Source organism: Balaenoptera borealis, assembly GCF_965194805.1.
Source record: "Balaenoptera borealis genome assembly, chromosome: 2".
In the NCBI taxonomy this organism is placed as follows: domain Eukaryota; kingdom Metazoa; phylum Chordata; class Mammalia; order Artiodactyla; family Balaenopteridae; genus Balaenoptera; species Balaenoptera borealis.
Window position 1 is genome coordinate 169286632 of NC_138867.1, and position 21930 is coordinate 169308561.

The window sequence follows — 21930 nt, forward strand, 5'->3', positions numbered from 1 at the left end:
GTTGGGTCTTCCCACTGGGGAATGGTGGACAGTGGGGATAAACTTAATGGGGGTGGCTCCACCTCACAGCTTAAAGTTTGGGGGACCCCCAGAGGGAAGGGATGCCATCTTGGCTATTCTTTTACCCTGAGGTGAGTGCAGTGCTTTGGCCAGAGCACACTCTATAAATGTCTCCTGAATGTTGACAATGCCGAACATCTTGTCTTCCCAGAATCCTTGAGTTGTTTGCAGTGTAATTCGTTGACAGACGCCTGTGTTGACAGAAATGCCACTGAGTGTCCCGCAAGTGCCAGTATCAGCTGTACCACTTTCTTGACGAACTTTTCTCTAGGTGAGCCTGGGGGATGCTTATCATTCCCATTTCTGGAACTTGCACAGGGCAGGTGCTGGAGAGGTTGGCCAGGGAAGCAAGGCTAAGGCTGCACTGTGCAAGGAGAGAGGGGGTCATGAAGGCACCTCTCAGGAGGAGCAGAATGCAGGAATCAGTAACAGTGGTAGAGCCAAGCAAGCAGACAAGCCCTATGGCTCCTTGGATTTGCTGCCCCTGACTCAGACTTCATCCTAGACCTGTATTAGTGAACGTGAGAAGCAGGGGCAGCTCTTAGCTAAATTACAAAGCAGGCAATTTGCTCTAGGTGTTTTCATTGTTCCATTTTCTGCCCCCCTTTCCCTCTTCTCAGTGTTCCTTCCTGTTCCAGATCCAACATATTTTCACTCAGACTTCCTTCCAGGATGTTCTGCTGGCATGATTGTTACCTCTCTCTCAGAGCATTTTGACTTACTTTAAACTTTTTATTATGGACATTTCAAACATACACAAAAGCAGGAAGAGGACTATAATGAACTGCCATGTAACCACCATCCTGTGTCAACAATTAACATTTTGCTATTTTTCCCCCATAGTATTTTATTTTTATTTGTAAAATTTTTATTGAAATATAGTTGATTTACAATATTGTGTTAGTTTCAGGTGTACAGCAAAGTGATTCACACACAGACACACACAGGCACACATATATATGAATTCTTTTCCATTTTAGGAAAATGGATTCTTTTCCATTATAGGTTATTACAAGATATTGAGTATGTTCCCTGTGCTATACAGTAGGTTCTTGTCGGTTATTTATTTTATATACAATAGTGTGTATATTTTAATCCCAAACTCCTAATTTACCCTCTCCCCATAATATTTTAAAGCAAACCTAGATAGCATGTTATTTCCCCTATAAACACTTCACTATTCATCTCTGATAAGAACTTTTTTCCCCTTTTTATATAACTACAATACAATTATCACACCTAAGAAAATTAGCTATAATTTAAAAATTTCTTGTAATACTCAGGCCACCTTAAAAATGTTCCAAGTGTTTCAAAGATGTATTATAGTAGATGCATTGGAATTTGGATCCAAACAAAATCCTCACATCGCATTTTGCTGTTAGCTCTATTGTGTCTAATTTGTTTAATAATAACTAATATCACTTTCTTTGCTCAATCCCATTGATTTGTTGGAGAAATGGGGCCATTTATCCTGTAGCTGTCTTATATTCTGGCTTTGTTTGATTGCTTATTTGTGATGTCATTTCACTTGTTCCCCTACTCCTGGTATTTCCTGTAAACTGCACTCATGTGTTCAGTAGAACTTTCTTCAGTGATGTTAATGTCTATGTCAATGCTGTCCTATATGGTAGCCACATGTAGCTATTTGTCACTTGAAATATGGTTAGTGTGACTGAGGACTGATTTGTAGGTGGCCACATAGAGCTAGGGCTACCATATTGGATAGCTCTGGTCTAGAAGCTTGATTAACTTCAGGTTCAACATCGTGTTGCACATAAACCCATCACATCTATTTGGCTATATTTAGAGACGCTAAGACTGTTCAGTGGGCTCTGGGTGTGGCAGCCTGAACCACCCACTTCTAAGCTCCCCATCAGCCTTTCACCTGGAATTTAAGCTGCATCTCTGATAATCTCCTGCTAAACAAAGGAACTACCTCACTGAGAAGGATTTTTCTTTTTGCAGGAAACCCTCTCCAGTGTCCCCCAAACTGCATTGAGCTGAGGGTGTGTTTTCTGCCCTTGCCTAAAGCAGTTGCTCTTCAGGACCTTTGCCCTCCCTGAACACTCTGTACCCAGGACTGACAGTCTGTGTTTGCCTTTGTGTAGGAGAACACATCACAGTGTACAAGGATAAGGCCTGCTCTGCAGATAATTGCAGCGAGGGCGTGGTCAAGACCTTCACAGTCCACGTATCTGCTAATGAAAGCTTCCATTTTGCAAGCCAGTGTTGCCAAGGAAAGGCATGCAATGACAACAATGACACCATAGGTGGGTGCTGGCCACATCCTTCCTCTGTCCTCCCAGCTCCGTCCCTTCCTTCACTACTTATGGTTCTCACTCTTGGGTGGACATCTTAAGTCTAGGCACTTCAGTGCATATTTGGGTAACATTAACAGCTAACATACAACAACTACTTGAGAAACAAATGAGGAAAACCAGTGCTACTACCATGCTTTCCCCTTTCTCAGTAAAGACAGAAATCACAGCACTCTGAGATGTGTGGGAGGGTACTAGACGCTCATTAGTAGCTTTCAAATTGTGTGGCCTCAAGACGTCTTTCAAGACTCTAAGTCGTAAAAATTATTGAGGACTCCAAATAATGTTTGTTTCTGTGGACTATATCTATCAATATTTACTGTATTAAAAATAAGGCTAAGAAATTTAAAAAATATTTATTAGTTCACTAAAAAATAATAAAACTCATTACTTGTTACCATTAATAACATTTTTTTTAACATAGAAATAACTATTTTCCAAAACAAAAAATATTTAGTGGGAAGAATAGCATTGCTCCATGTTTTCTCAAAGCTCCTTAATTTCTGGTTTAATAGAATACAGTTGGGTTCTCAGATTTGCTTGTTCTCTTAGTCTGTTGCAATCTCACATGCCATGTAGCCTCTGGAAAACTCCATTGTATTTTCATGAGAGAAAGAGAGTAAAAGAAGCAAAGAACATCTAAGTATTATCATGAAAATGATTTGACCTAGTGGACTCCCTGAAAGGGTCTCAGGGATCCCCAGGAGTCCCTGGACCACCATTTGAGAACTGTTGGCTTAGATCAAAGCCTTCTTTTTGAAGAGGAGAAAATGTGGCCATAGTCATAGAGCATGGTTCATTAATAGCAGAGCTGAGTCTCAATATAATTTTTTTTTTATCCAAGTCACAATGTTAAATAATGGCCTGTGTTCATTTGTTCAGAGCTAGATTTAGTAATAGTCACACACCTGTTGGCTAATGTTCAGAATAGCTGGCTACTGTTGACATTAGCTATCGATTGGTTTTAGCTCAGAATCTTACCTTTCCCTCCTCATCCCAACACCCTCACTGACCACAGTTCTTGCAGACTGGATGGTCTGTGAGGGAAGGTCTGTGAGGTTGTGTGCTGTAAATATTTTGGTGGGACATGGGGATGGGATGACTGGTATTTTTATGGCAGGATCTGAGATTCCTGAGCATGCAGAGAGACCCTGAGAGGTCTCTCTGGCTAGCGTCTTTGTCTGCCTTTCCCATTCCACCCAAGGCAGTACCGTGATATTTGTGATAACACTGTTCTGAGTTAATGACTCTTACTCTACCCAGATCCCCCACAGGAAGAGGTGTCCAGCAACACAGAGTGCCTTGCATGTTATGGATCTAATGAAACTTCCTGTAACGGGGCAACCCGGAAATGTTATAAAGAAGAAAGATGTGTCAATCTAATCGCAGAATTTAAGAATGGTATGTCATTTCCTTTTTATGGGACTTGAGTTTAAAACATGTCATGCCTTGGATCATAAATTCTGGATTAACAAAAAAGGCCTGGAAGAGGTTAGTAGGAAGAGGGAATAAGGTCAGGAGGCCTTTGAGATAGTGAGGCTGTTAATGTAGCTTTGAGCTGGTTGCTATTTCTGCCACCTCAGTCCAGAGTTCATTCCTCCTGGGCTGTCAGTCTCTTGAACCCTGTTCTCTTATGGCTTGTAATCAAGCCAGGCTCTTTTAAGGGCATCATGTCACTCCTGACATTTATTTCTTTACTAGGGTGACCTATTCTGTAGATATGGGTGGGTCTGACTTTTATTTCCTTTTATATGTACACTTCCCTTCTCTGCATGTCACTGAGAGGTATTGGCTTATGACAGCTTGAGTCACCTGGAAGGAAGAGTCAAACGGGGCTTTAATATCCAACCAATTGAAAAAAGAAGAACAACAACAACAACAAAATAAAAAAGTTCTATTTAACACTTTAGCCATGATCTATTCCCCTGTGGTGATGGTGTACAACCAGTACAGCATTTCATACTTAAAAAAAAGTCATTGTAAACTTGAAAATGAACAATACTGATGATCGCCCTCCAAAAAAATATCCAACCAACTGTTCTTTTCTACAAAAGTAGTTTGATATTAACCATTATGAGATACAAATTAACCATCATACAATATAAAACCAATAAATATTATTCCTTAAATATTCAGGCAAATATTATGGCTGAATATTTAAATAATACATTTATTAATTAGGGTAAGTTAATTACTGTTAAAGGGCAACTTCCAAGTCCTATGGCTCAATGCAACATATGTTTATTTCTTGCTCGTGGTGCAGTTCATTGCAGAGTCCAGGGCCCTGGGTTCCTTCCATCTTGAGGCTCTGGCCCCTACCCACTCAGGTCTTGGCAGTTCTCTTCTGTATTCTTTACGTCTCTGGCCACCAGGTGGGGGAAGAGAAGGAGTGGAGGAAGCAGGAAGGTTTTTACAGGCAACGCCTAGAAGTGAGTGCATCACTCCTTTCCACCTTCTGTTGGCTGGGACCCAGACCTAGCGGTGGCCCAGCAGGAAAGGAAGAGGCATGAAGCTGAAATGAAGAGCCAGTCAGTCTCTGCCACGATATGACTTAGATTAACGAGTTTAAGAGCGCTAACATCCAGGTACAATTCGATTTCAACTTTTGTTAAGTGGCAATTATAGTATCAGAAATCGATGCTTAATTGTAATTGCAGATTTCTAAGTGGGGCCAAGCATCACACTTCTGAACTTCTTTTTACTTTTAAAAATATAGACTTTATTTTTTAGAGCAGTTTTAGATTCACAGGAAAATTGAGAGGAAGATATAAAGATTTTTCCTATACCCCTTTCCCTTACACATATATAGCCTTCCCCACTATCAACATCACTCACCAAAAAGGTACATTTGTTACCATCCATGAGCTTACACTGACACATTGTTATCAACCAGAGTCCATTAGGGGTCACTGTTTGTGATGTACCTTCTACGGGTTTCGACAAATGTATAAGGACATGTACCTACTGTTACAGTATCATACACAGTAGTGTAGTTTCACTGACCTAAAAATCCTCTGTGCTCTGTCTATTCATCCCTAACCACCGGCAACCTCTGATTTTTTTACTCTTTCTATAGTTTTGCCTTTATCAGAATGTCATATAGTTGGGAATCATATCGTTTGTAGCCTTTTCAGAGTGACTTATTTCACATAATAATAGGCATTTAAGGATCTTGATGTTTACACAGCTCTGATGTTTAATTCTAAAGGTGTGTCTGAGGGCAACAATGACATCGAAGGACACGTTCTTTCTGCCCACCCTATTCCCAGCTGTCTGCAAAGTCCCAGGCTTTGACTTAATCTGAAAGCCAGACAGATCAAAGCCATCATAAATGTAGGATTTTGTTTTTGTTTTTGCCCAAGCTGTATGGCACAGGGAGATCTGCTCGGTGCTTTTTGCCCACCTAGAGGCGTGGGATAGGGAGGGTGGGAGGGAGACACAAGAGGGAGGGGATATGGGGATATATGTATATGTATAGCTGATTCACTTTGTCATACAGCAGCAACTAACACACCATTGTAAAGCAATTATACTCCAATAAAGATGTTAAAAAAAAAATACTGTAGCCATGTGTCAGGCAACACATCTTCCTAACACACTCTAATTCAACCTCCAGCACTGATATTTGCTCTAAAGCAGCAATGAATTGCTTCCTTTACTGGGATGTGGAGGTTTCCCCCTCCTTCTCAGAGCACGTATGGAGTCAGCCTTGAACTCAAATTGCAGCCCTGCCTCTAACAAGTAACCAGTCACCTCCTCCAGCCCCTTCCTCCCCTGTGAGCTGCCTCTCCTCCAGGGCTGTTTGACTTGCAGCCTACAGAGCAATACTGGCACATAGTAAGTACTCAGTAAAAGGTAGCTGCAATCACAATCACATCTTCTTTGCAAATTCCCTTGTCTTTTCCTAGGACCTGCACCTTAAAACAGGGTTAAACACATCACAACACAGATTTAGAGTTAAGATACAGGGGTCTCTCTGCATCCCCTCTGGCTGTTTTTCCCTCTTCTCAGGGAAAACTCAGGCAGAGAGAACTCAGGTCCAGAGAGGAGTGGGGATGGAAAGCAGAGCCTAGAGGAGGAGAGGCCAGGAGCAGGTCTGAAGTGCTGACTCCCTCCTGGATTGAGAGCAGAGGACTACGGAGGGTCTGAGCCTGTCCCAGGATTTCACCACCTGCCAGCTGCTCAGGAAAACACTGAAGAGTTCATTCCCAGGTCCAGTTCTAGCCCTAACCCGTGAGCTCAGGTTCGCATCCACCTCCAGGAGCCTCAGTTTCCTCCAGGACTGGTTGGGAGAGGGTATCTAGGCCCTCACCTCCACAGCCACTCTGCCATCACCATTTGGTGTTCTTGATCCTGGGCTCCTTCTTCCAAGCTCCTGTGTCAGGAACAGACCTGTTTCAGCTCTTGCAGGTCACTGAGAAGACGGGGGAGGAAGGGCGAAGGGGCTGTGAAGTCCTGACTGTCTCTTTTGCGTTCACAGAGACGAAGCTCATGCTGAAAGGCTGCTCCAAGGTCAGCAACTCCACCTGTAAGTTCCTGGCTACTGGAAATCGGACGGTTGGAGGAGTCACTTTCCTAAAGTTTCAGTGTGGAGACAGCTCCGTTGCCTCCTCAACACCCACTCCCACTACCCAGACCACCCGTGACACTGGTTCTAAAGTCTTCTTCACACCCTTGACCCTTGCCAGCCTTCTCCTGCTGTGGTTGCTGCTCTGAGATCTGCACCCTCAAACCCTCCCCTCCCTGTGTAACTGCTCAGTGAGTAGCAGTAGCAGTCACAGCCTTCCAGGTAATGCCCTGTGATAGCCACATTATTCTTTATTATTAAAGCATTGGTTCACTCAATGACCAAATCTGTCCTGATATGTTCTGGGCTGGGCTTCCTTCAAGCCACTGTCCAGGACCACTTCCCAGTTACTTGCCTTTGAAATCCTTGCACCTTTGTGTGTGGGCTCTCAGGACCTCCCTGATCCCTGTCTAATTTGCTTCTGAGAAGCAGACCCTTCCACCTTGCTGGCATCTTTTGCTTACAGCCCTGCACTTCTGGGGATCAACATGCCACTGTCCCCATCCTCACACTCGGGGGGGGGGGTGCCCAGCCATAATGCCCTGTTTTGACCCCAGCACTGATATTTGGCTCTTCAGCAATTGTACTGGCTGTAGTCTCAGGCCCACAGTGACATTGTCTAGGACACTGTCACCACGAGACCCAAAAGGGGGTGCACAGGGGTTGCTGAAAGCTGTCAGATTCCCCTGCCTCACCTCCCAGGCAGGGGCATAATGCTGTCAGTGCCCTGCTGACTAAGTGTCTCTTAGCCTTGTGCAGAATGGAACATGGCTACAGAGGCCCAGCCCCTCCTCTCAGAGAACTACGATCAAAGGCAGGGTCCTCGACTCCACAACAGATACCCAGGGAGCAAGAAAACCATTCAATCCAATATGCACAGAAGCCCAGTTTTAGTAAATAAGGGGGACCTTGAGCTGGACTTGGAAGAATAGGCTTTTCTGTAATAAAAACTTTTAAAGGTGCAACGCAGTGTGGGTCTTTCTTGTCCAGGCGTGCTGATGATGATTAAGACCAAAGCCACCAGAAAGGCCACCTGATGGTAGCTCATCACCACTTTCATTTTCATTTATTTATTTATTTGAGTTTTTTATTTTGAAATAATTTTAGATTTCTCAAAGAGTTTCAAAAATAGTTCAGAGAGTTCTAGTACCCCATCACCCACCTTCCTCTTACATTCACATCTTACGTAACCACACTGCAATTACTAAAACCAGGAACTTAGCATTGAAACCATACTGCTAACTAATAGACCTCATTTGACTTTTGCCGGTTTTCACTAATGTCCTTTCTCTGGTCCAGGATCCAATTCTTTGCATTTAGTTGTTATGTCTCCTCAGTCTCCCACACTCTGTGACAGTTCTGGAGTCTTTATTTTATTGACCAGTTATTTTTCAGAAATTTGAGCTTGTCTGAAGTTTTCTTATGATAAGATTGAGGCTATGTCTTTTTGGCAAGAATCCCACAGAAATGATGTGTCTTGTAGCCTTGCATGAAATGGAACATGGGTACAGAGCCCCAGTGCATCTTATCAGGAGTTACATGATGTTGATATGTCGTATCAACTGGTGATGTTAATCTTGATTGCTTGGTTAAGGTCATATCTGCCAGGTTTCTCCACTGTAAAGTTACTGTTTTTCTCCTTTGCAATTAATAATAAGCTAAGTTGTGCTGCTGTAACAAATAGATCTTACTAAAAAAAAAAAAACTTAGGGGTTTAATACAAGGAAAGTTGATTTCTCAGTTATTTAAACCTATATAGATGTTCCTGACTGGGTAGCTATCCTGGGCAGCTCCCCTCTGAGAGTGAGGAAAGGGCCAGACTCCTTCTATTCCATGGTTCTCCCATTCTCTGGGATTCTTGGGCTCTTAGTTAAGGGTTCTGCATCCAGCTGGCTGACACGCAAAGAGTCTAGAGGACCATGCAGCATGCCCCAGGGGCCAGGCCTCAATTCCATGGCCTGGGAGGAAGTAGTTTATCCACATGCACCTTGCACGATCAAGGTGCCAGGATCAGAGCCAGTATGGCTTGGTGGTAAGGGACACGGCCTCTAGAGCCAGAGGCATAGCTTCAAATTCCAGCCCTGGAACCTTGGGCAACAGATGTCATCTCTCTGTGCCTCAGTTTCCCACCACTACTAGAGAGATAGTGATAATGCTTGATGCCTGTGGTTGTAAGAGCTGCCAACATAGTTCCCCTTGTCAAGGAGTAAATACTAGTCAATGCAGATGACTCCAGTTTGAAAGCAGCTCTCCCCATCCTCTAAGGAGAGGGTGGATTACCAGAAAGAGTGATGTGGAAGGTGCAGCCCTGGCCCACTTCTCTCAGACCATGCTGACCTCACTGAGGTTATAGCTGCTTCCGTGTCTCAGGATTCCCTCTCCCTTTTCATCCCCTCCCCAGATGTCCATGGCTGCTGCCACCATGACCGCATAGGCCACAGCACAGCTTGCTTACATCTTCACATGGCTGCTGACTCCAGGCAGCCAAGGGCACCACCAGAGCTGACCTGCTCTTAGAACCTCCTGGAAGTTCCCCTGCTCAGGCTCGATGAGAAGAAGTGGTATTTTGGGGGAACTGCAAAGAGTCACACAGGAATGGAAATCAGGGCTGAGGACTGGGAAGGCAGCTGGAAGGTGAGCAGGGCTAGATCCCAGGAGGTTCCACACGTTGGAAAGACTTGGGCTTTAGACCGAGGGCTGAAGAGGGCCACGGCAGAGGTAAGCACAGAAGTAGGAGTAGGATTGGTTTTCCATTCGGGGAGGTTCTCAGACTGTAGGGTGCAGGTAGAAAGACAGCAGAAAGACAGTACAGGGAGGGAGTTTAAATGGAGAAGTAGTAGGGACATGCCCAGGGCAAATGCTCTGTCCTGCTGCTGTAACTGAGAGTAATTCACACCATTCTATGCACTTCTATTTGCACTGTTGGCTCCTGCCTCCTCACCCAGAGTAGGGGCCAGGGCAAAGCACCACTCCTGCTCAATGTCTACATTCCTTTCCTTGGCTGTCCACACTTAACTCTGGATTCCTGTCTTCTGGGCAGGGTCTAGGACTTCCCACCCAGATAAAGCCCTTTGCTGCCAATTCTTCCTTAGTCCCAGCCTGGGCTCCAGCATAAGCCCTGTGTCTGAGGAGGTCCACAGAATTCTATACTCACATTGTACAGTGGGACAAATCATGAATCACTGATTTTCACAGCTCTTTACAGTGGGTAAAGCTCTTTTGCCCAGGTTATTTTATTTTCTTTAGAATTAGCTTCATTCATATATTGTATGATTTACATACAATAAAAGGTACATGTACCAACTAATGAGTTTTGACAAATGTGCCCATGTAACCACTCCTCCAGTCAAGATATAGAAGCCCTCTCCCCTCAGACCCGCAAGGTTCCCCACTCTCCTTGGAGTCCACTCTACTCCAGCCCCAGGCTCCCAACTGCATCTCCGCTGTCCCAACCTGGAAGTGACAGGCAGCTCTTCTGCTCATATTCCATTGAGCTGAGCTGCTATTTGGCACCAACTGGACACAAGGCTATGGGCAACATAGGCCCTGGGGAGGTCAGCTCTTCCCAGCAACAACTCCCCCACCATGGAAGGGGGAGGTCAGGGGACTGTTTCCACCAGGTTCCAAGCCCTTCCACCCTGCCCTCCTCCCCCCACCCCACTCACTTCCTGGGCCAGGATGACAGAAGGAGGGTGTGGGGTTCTCTTTTTTGTGGACTGGATATAGCACCTGTCGACTGAAAGATAATGCACAACCTAAAAGCTGAGAATTATGTTTTATTGGGCAGACTTACTGAGGACTTAAGCCTGGGATACAGCCTCTCAGATCTCTCTGAGGGACTGTTCCAAAGAGATAAGGGGTGTCACCTACAAATTGGCACTTGCCATCTACCTTTACAAGGATCAAATTATGAGCTGCTGCAGCTGCTGACCTTCAACATCCCCTGAAAGGAGTTCAGGGTGGAGATCAGGAATGAGTCCCTCTGTACTCTGGAAGAACTAGCAGAACAAGTCTTCAGATAGTTAGATATTTTCAAGAGACGATTTCATGAGCCCAATTCTTGTATCTCCTCATAACCAGAAAAGCACTAAAATCCTTCATGGTGACGTCTGCTCCTTGTGACTAGCAGTAACCGTCATAGGACTAGCAGAAAGCTTCTGCAAAAAATATGTGCTTGATTGCACATACTTCCCCTTCACCAAAATCACATATATATTGACCTTCCCCCCACCTCTTGGGAAGAGCTTCTCAGAGCTATCTGAAATGCTGTCTCCTGGGCGATAGTCCTCATTTTGGGCCCAATAAAACTTAACTCACAACTCTCACGTTGTGCATTTTTTTCATCTTGGCACCAAGACCCAGCTCTACCCAACAGCCTACAAACTCCAGTGCTGGAAACCTCAGGCCAAACAACCAGCAAGACAGGAACACAATCCCACCCACCAAAAAAAAAAAAAAAATGAGATGACAAAAATTATGTCACAGATGAAGGAGCAAGGTAAAAACCTACAAGACCAAATAAATGAAGAGGAAATAGGCAACCTACCTGAAAAAGAATTCAGAGTAATGATAGTAAAGATGATCCAGAATCTCAGAAATAGAATGGAGGCACAGATTGAGAAAATACAAGGAAAGTTTAACTAAGATCTAGAAGAACTAAAGAACAAACAAACAGAGATGAACAACACAATAAGTGAAATGAAAAATACACTAGAAGGAATCAATAACAGAATAACTGAGGCAGAAGAACGAATACATAAGCTGGATGACAGAATGGTGGAAATAACTGCTGAGGAGCAGAATAAAGAAAAAAGAATGAAAAGAATTTAAGACAATCACAGAGACCTCTGGGACAACACTAAACGCACCAACATTTGAATTATAGGGGTCCCAGAAGAAGAAGAGAAAAAGAAAGGGTCTGAGAAAATATTTGAAGAGATTATAGTGGAAAACTTCCCTAACATGGGAAAGGAAATAGTCACGCAATTCCAGAAAGTGCAGAGAGTCCCATTCAGGATAAATCCTAGGAAAAACACACCAAGACACATATTAATAAAAGTAACAAAAATTAAATACAAAGAAAAAATATTAAAAGCAGCAAGGGAAAAGCAAAATGTAAAATACAAAGGAATCCCCATGAGGTTTTGAGCTGATTTTCAGCAGAAACTTTGCAGGTCAGAAGGTAGTGGCAGGATATACTTAAAGTGATGAAAGAGAAAAACCTTCAACCAAGATTATTCTACCCAGCAAGGATCTCATTCAGATTTGACGGAGAAATCAAAAGCTTTTCAGACAAGCAAAAACTAAGAGAATTCAGCACCACCAAACCAGATTTACAACAAATGCTAAAGGAACTTCTCTAGGCATGAAACACAAGAGAAGAAAAAGACCCACAAAAACAAACCCAAAACAATTAAGAAAATGGTAATGGGAACATACATATCAATAATAACCTTGAATGTAAATGGATTCAATGCTCCAACCAAAAGACACAGACTGGCTGAATGGATACAAAAACAAGACCCATATATATGCTGTCTACAAGAGACCCACTTCAGACCTAGGGACACATACCTACTGAAAGTAAAGGGATGGAAAAAGATATTCCATGCAAATGGAAATCAAAAGAAAGCTGGAGTAGCAATACTCGCATCCAATAAAATAGACTTTAAAATAAAGACTGTTACAAGAGATAAGGAAGGACACTACATAATGATCAAGGGATCAATCCAAGAAGATATAACAATTGTAAATATTGATGCACCCAACGTAGGAGCACCTCAACACATAAGGCAAGTGCTAACAACCATAAAAGGGGAGATTGACAGTAACACAGTAACAGTAGGGGACTTTAACACCCCACTTTCACCAATGGTCAGATCATCCAAACAGAAAATAAATAAGGAAACACAAGCTTTAAATGACATAATAGACCAGATAGATTTAATTGATATTTATAGGACATTCCACTTGAAAGTGGCAGAATACACTTTCTTCTCAAGTGTACATGGAACATTCTCCAGGATAGATCACATCTTGGGTAACAAATAAGGTCTCGGAAAATTTAACAAAATTGAAATCCTATCGAGCATCTTTTCTGACCACAACACTATGAGATTGGAAATCAATTATAGGAAAAAAAAAACTGTAAAAAACACAAATACATGGAGGCTAAACAGTGCGCTACTAAATAACCAAGAGATCACCAAAGAAATCAACGAAGAAATAAAAAAATACATAGAAACTAATGACAATGAAAACAAGATGACCGAAAACCTAGTGGATGCAGCAAAAGCAGTACTAAGAGGGAAGTTTAGAGCAGTTCAATCTCACCTCAGGAAACAAGAAAAAACTCAAATAAATAATCTAACCTTACACCTAAAGCAACTAGAACAAGAAGAACAAAGAAAACCCAAAATGAGTATAAGGAAAGAAATCATAAAGATCAGAGCAGAAATAAATGAAATAGAAATGAAGAAAACAATAGCAAAAATCAGTAAAACTAAAAGTTGGTTCTTTGAGAAGATAAACAAAATTGATAAACCTTTAGCCAGACTCATCAAGAATAAAAGAGAGATGACGCAGATCAATAAAATTAGAAATGAAAAAGGAGAAATGACAACTGACACTGCAGAAATACAAAGGATTGTAAGAGCCTACTACAAACAACTATATGCCAATAAAATGGACAAATTCTTGAAAAGGTACAATTTTCCAAGATGGAACCAGGAAGAATTAGAAAATATAAAAAGGCTTATCACAAGTAATGCAACAGAAACCGTAATTAAAAATCATCCACTTTTTTTACTTAGCTCTGACCGCCACAGCAACAGTCAGCTCTACCCACCACCAGAGCCTCCCATCAAGCCTCCTAGAGAGCCTCAACCACCAGAGGGCAGACAACAGAAGCAAGAAAAACTATAATCCTGCAGCCTGTGGACCAAAAACCACAGTTACAGAAAGATAGAGAAGATGAAAAGGCAGAGGGCTATGTACCAGATGAAGGAACAAGAAAAAACCCCAGAAAAACAACTAAATGAAGTGGAGATAGGCAACCTTCCAGAAAAAGAATTCAGAATAATGATAGTGAAGATGATCCAGGACCTTGGAATAAGAATGGAGGCAAAGATTGAGAAGATGCAAGAAATGATTAACAAAGACCTAGAAGAATTAAAGAACAAACAAACAGAGATGACCAATACAATAACTGAAATGAGAACTACGCTAGAAGGAATCAATAGCAGAATAACTGAGGCAGAAGAACGGATAAGTGACCTGGAAGACAGAATGATGGAATTCACTGCTGCGGAACAGACTAAAGAAAAAAGAATGAAAAGAAATGAAGACAGCCTAAGAGACCTCTGGGACAACATTAAACGCAACAACATTTGCATTATAGGGGTCCCAGAAGGAGAAGAGAGAGAGAAAGGACCAGAGAAAATATTTGAAGAGATTATAGTCGAAAACTTCCCTAACGTGGGAAAGGAAATAGCCACCCAAGTCCAGGAAGCGCAGAGAGTCCCATACAGGATAAACCCAAGGAGAAACACGCCGAGACACAGAGTAATCAAAGTGGCAAAAATTAAAGACAAAGAAAAATTATTGAAAGCAGCAAGGGAAAAACGACAAATAACATACAAGGGAACTCCCATAAGGTTAACAGCTGATTTCTCAGCAGAAACTCTGCAAGCCAGAAGGGAGTGGCATGATATACTTAAAGTGATGAAAGGGAAGAACCTACAACCAAGATTACTCTACCCGGCAAGGATCTCATTTAGATTTGATGGAGAAATCAAAAGCTTTACAGACAAGCAAAAGCTAAGAGAATTCAGCACCACCAAACCAGCTCTACAACAAATGCTAAAGGAACTTCTCTAAGTGGGAAACACAAGAGAAGAAAAGGACCTACAAAAACAAACCCAAAACAATTAAGAAAATGGTCATAGGAACATACATATCGATTATTACCTTAAACGTGAATGGATTAAATGCCCCAACCAAAAGACATAGACTGGCTGAATGGATACAAAAACAAGACCCATATATATGCTGTCTACAAGAGACCCACTTCAGACCTAGGGACACATACAGACTGAAAGTGAGGGGATGGAAAAAGATATTCCATGCAAATGGAAATCAAAAGAAAGCTGGAGTAGCTATACTCATATCAGATAAAATAGACTTTAAAATAAAGAATGTTACAAGAGACAAGGAAGGACACTACATAATGATCCAGGGATCAATCCAAGAAGAAGATATAACAATTATAAATATATATGCACCCAACATAGGAGCACCTCAATACATAAGGCAACTGCTAACAGCTATAAAAGAGGAAATCGACAGTAACACAATAATAGTGGGGGACTTTAACACCTCACTTACACCAATGGACAGATCATCCAAAATGAAAATAAATAAGGAAACAGAAGCTTTAAATGACACAATAGACCAGATAGATTTAATTGATATATATCGGACATTCCATCCAAAAACAGCAGATTACACGTTCTTCTCAAGTGCGCACGGAACATTCTCCAAGATAGATCACATCTTGGGTCACAAATCAAGCCTCAGTAAATTTAAGAAAATTGAAATCATATCAAGCATCTTTTCTGACCACAACGCTATGAGATTAGAAATGAATTACAGGGAAAAAAACGTAAAAAGGACAAACACATGGAGGCTAAACAATACGTTACTAAATAACCAAGAGATCACTGAAGAAATCAAAGAGGAAATCAAAAAATACCTAGAGACAAATGACAATGAAAACACGACGACCCAAAACCTATGGGATGCAGCAAAAGCAGTTCTAAGAGGGAAGTTTATAGCTATACAAGCCTACCTAAAGAAACAAGAAAAAGCTCAAGTAAACAATCTAACCTTACACCTAAAGAAACTAGAGAAAGAAGAACAAACAAAACCCAAAGTTAGCAGAAGGAAAGAAATCATAAAGATCAGAGCAGAAATAAATGAAATAGAAACAAAGAAAACAATAGCAAAGATCAATAAAACTAAAAGTTGGTTCTTTGAGAAGATAAACAAAATTGATAAGCCATTAGCCAGACTCATCAAGAAAAAGAGGGAGAGGACTCAAATCAATAAAATCAGAAATGAAAAAGGAGAAGTTACAACAGACACTGCAGAAATACAAAGCATCCTAAGAGACTACTACAAGCAACTTTATGCCAATAAAATGGACAACCTGGAAGAAATGGACAAATTCTTAGAAAGGTATAACCTTCCAAGACTGAACCAGGAAGAAATAGAAAATATGAACAGACCAATCACAAGTAATGAAATTGAAACTGTGATTAAAAATCTTCCAACAAACAAAAGTCCAGGACCAGATGGCTTCACAGGTGAATTCTATCAAACATTTAGAGAAGAGCTAACACCCATCCTTCTCAAACTCTTCCAAAAAATTGCAGAGGAAGGAACACTCCCAAACTCATTCTATGAGGCCACCATCACCCTGATACCAAAACCAGACAAAGACACTACAAAAAAAGAAAATTACAGACCAATATCACTGATGAATATAGATGCAAAAATCCTCAACAAAATACTAGCAAACAGAATCCAACAACACATTAAAAGGATCATACACCACGATCAAGTGGGATTTATCCCAGGGGTGCAAGGATTCTTCAATATACGCAAATCAATCAATGTGATACACCATATTAACAAATTGAAGAATAAAAACCATATGATCATCTCAATAGATGCAGAAAAAGCTTTTGACAAAATTCAACACCCATTTCTGATAAAAACTCTCCAGAAAGTGGGCATAGAGGGAACCTACCTCAACATAATAAAGGCCATATATGACAAACCCACAGCAAACATCATTCTCAATGGTGAAAAACTGAAAGCATTTCCTCTAAGATCAGGAACGAGACAAGGATGTCCACTCTCACCACTATTATTCAACATAGTTTTGGAAGTCCTAGCCACGGCAATCAGAGAAGAAAAAGAAATAAAAGGAATACAAATTGGAAAAGAAGAAGTAAAACTGTCACTGTTTGCGGATGACATGATACTATACATAGAGAATCCTAAAACTGCCACCAGAAAACTGCTAGAGCTAATTAATGAATATGGTAAAGTTGCAGGATACAAAATTAATGCACAGAAATCTCTTGCATTCCTATACACTAATGATGAAAAATCTGAAAGAGAAATTATGGAAACACTCCCATTTACCATTGCAACAAAAAGAATAAAATACCTAGGAATAAACCTACCTAGGGAGACAAAAGACCTGTATGCAGAAAACTATAAGACACTGATGAAAGAAATTAAAGATGATACCGACAGATGGAGAGATATACCATGTTCTTGGATTGGAAGAATCAACATTGTGAAAATGAGTATACTACCCAAAGCAATCTACAGATTCAATGCAATCCCTATCAAATTACCAATGGCATTTTTTACGGAGCTAGAACAAATCATCTTAAGATTTGTATGGAGACACAAAAGACCCCGAATAGGCAAAGCAGTCTTGAGGCAAAAAAATGGAGCTGGAGGAATCAGACTCCCTGACTTCAGACTATACTACAAAGCTACAGTAATCAAGACAATATGGTACTGGCACAAAAACAGAAACATAGATCAATGGAACAAGATAGAAAGCCCAGAGATTAACCCACGCACCTATGGTCAACTAATCTATGACAAAGGAGGCAAAGATATACAATGGAGAAAAGACAGTCTCTTCAATAAGTGGTGCTGGGAAAACTGGACAGCTACATGTAAAAGAATGAAATTAGAATACTCCCTAACACCATACACAAAAATAAACTCAAAATGGATTAGAGACCTAAATATAAGACTGGACACTATAAAACTCTTAGAGGAAAACATAGGAAGAACACTCTTTGACATAAATCACAGCAAGATCTTTTTTGATCCACCTCCTAGAGTAATGGAAATAAAAACAAAAATAAACAAGTGGGACCTAATGAAACTTCAAAGCTTTTGCACAGCAAAGGAAACCATAAACAAGACGAAAAGACAACCCTCAGAATGGGAGAAAATATTTGCAAATGAATCAACGGACAAAGGATTAATCTCCAAAATATATAAACAGCTCATTCAGCTCAATATCAAAGAAACAAACACCCCAATCCAAAAATGGGCAGAAGACCTAAATAGACATTTCTCCAAAGAAGACATACAGACGGCCACGAAGCACATGAAAAGATGCTCAACATCACTAATTATTAGAGAAATGCAAATCAAAACTACAATGAGGTATCACCTCACTCCTGTTAGAATGGGCATCATCAGAAAATCTACAAACAACAAATGCTGGAGAGGGTGTGGTGAAAAGGGAACCCTCTTGCACTGTTGGTGGGAATGTAAATTGATACAGCCACTATGGAGAACAATATGGAGGTTCCTTAAAAAACTAAAAATAGAATTACCATATGACCCAGCAATCCCACTACTGGGCATATACCCAGAGAAAACCGTAATTCAAAAAGACACATGCACCCGAATGTTCATTGCAGCACTATTTACAATAGCCAGGTCATGGAAGCAACCTAAATGCCCATCAACAGACGAATGGATAAAGAAGTTGTGGTACATATATACAATGGAATATTACTCAGCCATAAAAAGGAACGAAATTGAGTCATTTGTTGAGACGTGGATGGATCTAGAGACTGTCATACAGAGTGAAGTAAGTCAGAAAGAGAAAAACAAATATCGTATATTAATGCATGTATGCGGAACCTAGAAAAATGGTACAGATGAGCCAGTTTGCAGGGCAGAAGTTGAGACACAGATGTAGAGAATGGACATATGGACACCAAGGGGGGAAAACTGCGGTGGGGTGGGGATGGTGGTGTGCTGAATTGGGCGATTGGGATTGACATGTATACACTGATGTGTATAAAACTGATGCCTAATAAGAACCTGCAGTATAAAAAAACAAACAAAACAACTAATACTAAACTTTCATTGGGTTATTTGTATGCAAATATGTTAATATAAATGTTTCAGACATTACATGAAATTTCTAAAAATCTTATATTTGTATTTGTATGGAAATATGTATGGAAATATGTTAATATAAATGTTTCAGACATTAAAAAAAAAAAAAATCATCCAACAAACAAAAGTCCCGGACAAGATGCCTTCACAGGCGAATTCTATCAAACGTTTAGAGAAGAATTAACACCTATCCTTCTCAAACTCTTCCAAAAAATTACAGAGGGAGGAAAACTGCCAAATTCGTTCTATGAAGCCACAATCACCCGGATACCAAATCAGACAGACATCACACAAAAAAAGAAAATTACAGGCTAATGTCACTGATGAACATAGATGCAAAAATCCTCAGCAAAATACTAGCAAACAGAATCCAACAACACATTAAAAGGATCTTACACCATGATCAAGCGATATTTATCCCAGGAATGCAAGGATTCTTTAATATATGCAAATCAATCAATGTGATACACCATATTTAAAAATTAAGGGAAAAAAAAACATATGATCATCTCAATAGATGCAGAAAAAGCTTTTGCCAAAATTCAACACCCGTTTATGATAAAAACTCTCCAGAAAATGGACATAGAGGGAACCTACCTCGACATAATAAAGATCATATATGACAAACCCACAGCAAACATCATACTCAATGGTGAAAAATTGAAAGCATTTCCACTAGATCAGAACAAGACAAGGATGTCCACTCTCACCACTCTTATTCAGCATAGTTTTGGAAGTCCTAGCCACAGCAATCAGAGAAGAAAAAAAATAACGGAACACAAATTGGAAAAGAAGAAGTAAAACTGTCACTGTTGGCAGATGACATGATAGTATACATAGAAAATCCTAAAGATGCCACCGGAAAACTACTAGAAGTAATCCATGAAGTTGGTAATGTTGCAGGATACAAAATTAATGCACAGACATCTCTGGCATTCCTATACACTAACAACGAAAAATCAGAAAGTGAAATTAAGGAAACAATCCCATTTACCATTGCAACAAAAAGAATAAAATACCTAGGAATAGACCTACTTTAGTAGGCAAAAGACTTGTACTCATAAAACTATAAAACACTGATGAAAGAAATCAAAGGTGACATAAACAGATGGAGAAATATACCATGTTCTTGGATTGGAAGAATCAATATTGTGAAAATGACTATACTACCCAAAGCAATCTACAGATTCAATGCAATCCCTATCAAACTACCAATGGCATTCTTCACAGAATTAGAACAAAAAATTTTACAGTTTGTATGGAAACACAAAAGACCCCGAATAGCCAAAGCAATCTTGAGAAAGGAAAACGGAGCTGGAGGAATCAGGCTACCTGACTTCAAAGTATACTACAAGGCTACAACAATCAAGACTGTATGGTATTGGCATAAAAACAGAAATATAGATCACTGGTACAGGGTGGAAAGCCCAGAGATAAACCCACATACATATGGTCATCTAATTTATGACAAAGGAGGCAAGAACATACAATGGAGAAAAGACAGCCTCTTCAATAAGTGGTGCTGGGAAAACTGGACAGCTACATGTAAAAGGATGAAATTAGAACATTCTCTAACACAATACACAAAAATAAACTCAAAATGGATTAAAGCGCTAAATGTAAGATCAGAAACTATAAAAACCTTAGAGGAAAACATAGGAAAAAACACTCTTTGACATAAACCACCATAAGTTCTTTTTTGACCCACCTCCTAGAGAAATGGAAATAAAAACAAAAATAAACAATTGGGACCTAATGAAACTTAAAAGCTTTTGCACAGCAAAGGAAACCATAAACAAGATGAGAAGACAACCCTCAGAATGGGAGAAAATATTTGCAAATGAAGCAACGGACAAAGAATTAATCTCCTAATTATACAAACAGCTCATGGAGCTCAATATAAAAAGAAAAACAAAAACAATCCAATTAAAAAATGGGCGGAAGACCTAAATAGACATTTCACCAAAGAAGACATACAGATGGCCAAGAGGCACATGAAAATATACTCAGCATCACTAATTATTAGAGAAATGTAAATCAAAACTACAATGAGGTATCACTTCACACCTGTCAGAATGGCCATCATCAAAAAATCTACAAACAATAAATGCTGGAGAGGGTATGGAGAAAAGGGAATCCTTCTGCACTGTTGGTGGGAATGTAAATTGATACAGCCACTATGGAGAACAGTATGGAGGTTCTTTAAAAAGGTAAACATAAAACTACCATATGACTCAGCTATCCCACTACTGGGCATATACCCTGAGAAAACCATAATTCAAAAGGATACATGTACCCCAATGTTCATTGCAGCACTATTTATAATAGCCAGGGCATGGAAACAACCTAAATGCCCAACGATACATGATGGGTAAAGAAGATGTGGTACATATATACTATGGAATATTACTCAGCCATAAAAAGGAACGAAATTGGGTCATTTGTAGAGATGTGGATGGACCTAGAGTCTGTAATACAGAGTGAAGTAAGCCAGAAAGAGAAAAACAAATATCATATATTAACACATATATGTGGAATCCAGAAAAATGGTACAGATGAACCTATTTGTAGGGCAGGAATAGAGACATAGATGTAGAGAACAGACATGTGGACACAGAGGGGGAAGGGGAGAGTGGGACAAATTGGGAGATTAGTTTTGACATAAATACACTACCATGTGTAAAATAGATAGGTAGTGAGAACCTGCTGTATATCACAGGGAGCTCAGCTCGGTGCTCTTTGACAACTAGATGGGTGGGATTGGGGGTTGAGAGGGACTTCCAAGAGGAAGGGGATATAGGTATACATATAGCAGATTCACTTCATTGTACAGCAGAAACTAACACAATATTGTAAAGGAATTTTGCTCCCAAAAAAAAAAAAAAAAAAATAGTGCTCCCGTCAGCCAAGTTACCAAGAGAAGTAAGGTCAAGCACAGCATCCCAGGAAAGGGAATAGTGACCAGTTGGATCT

At 40.5% G+C, this 21930-nt stretch overlaps 2 protein-coding genes across 6 annotated transcripts in view; one reads left to right on the forward strand and one right to left on the reverse strand.

Annotated features, from left to right (window-relative positions):
* LOC309622987 (olfactory receptor 2T27-like) overlaps window positions 1-21930 on the reverse strand; it is a 214183-nt gene that overhangs the window by 100333 nt on the left and 91920 nt on the right. The gene's annotated exons all lie outside the window — the stretch shown is intronic.
* The window catches only part of LYPD8 (LY6/PLAUR domain containing 8), a 29471-nt gene that overhangs the window by 2334 nt on the left and 5207 nt on the right, over window positions 1-21930 (forward strand). The window contains exons 2-6 of one of the 3 annotated variants that reach the window (XR_014241232.1): window positions 212-331; window positions 2169-2330; window positions 3642-3779; window positions 6859-7167; window positions 9347-9579. Coding sequence is in view for 1 of the 3 variants with exons in the window: in XM_082379571.1 (XP_082235697.1) it covers window positions 212-331; window positions 2169-2330; window positions 3642-3779; window positions 6859-7094 (656 nt within the window). In the remaining 2 variants the exon portion in view is untranslated. Of the gene's footprint in view, window positions 1-211; window positions 332-2168; window positions 2331-3641; window positions 3780-6858; window positions 11283-21930 lie in introns of those variants that run through there. The other 2 variants (XR_014241231.1, XM_082379571.1) reach the window with 2 other exon arrangements.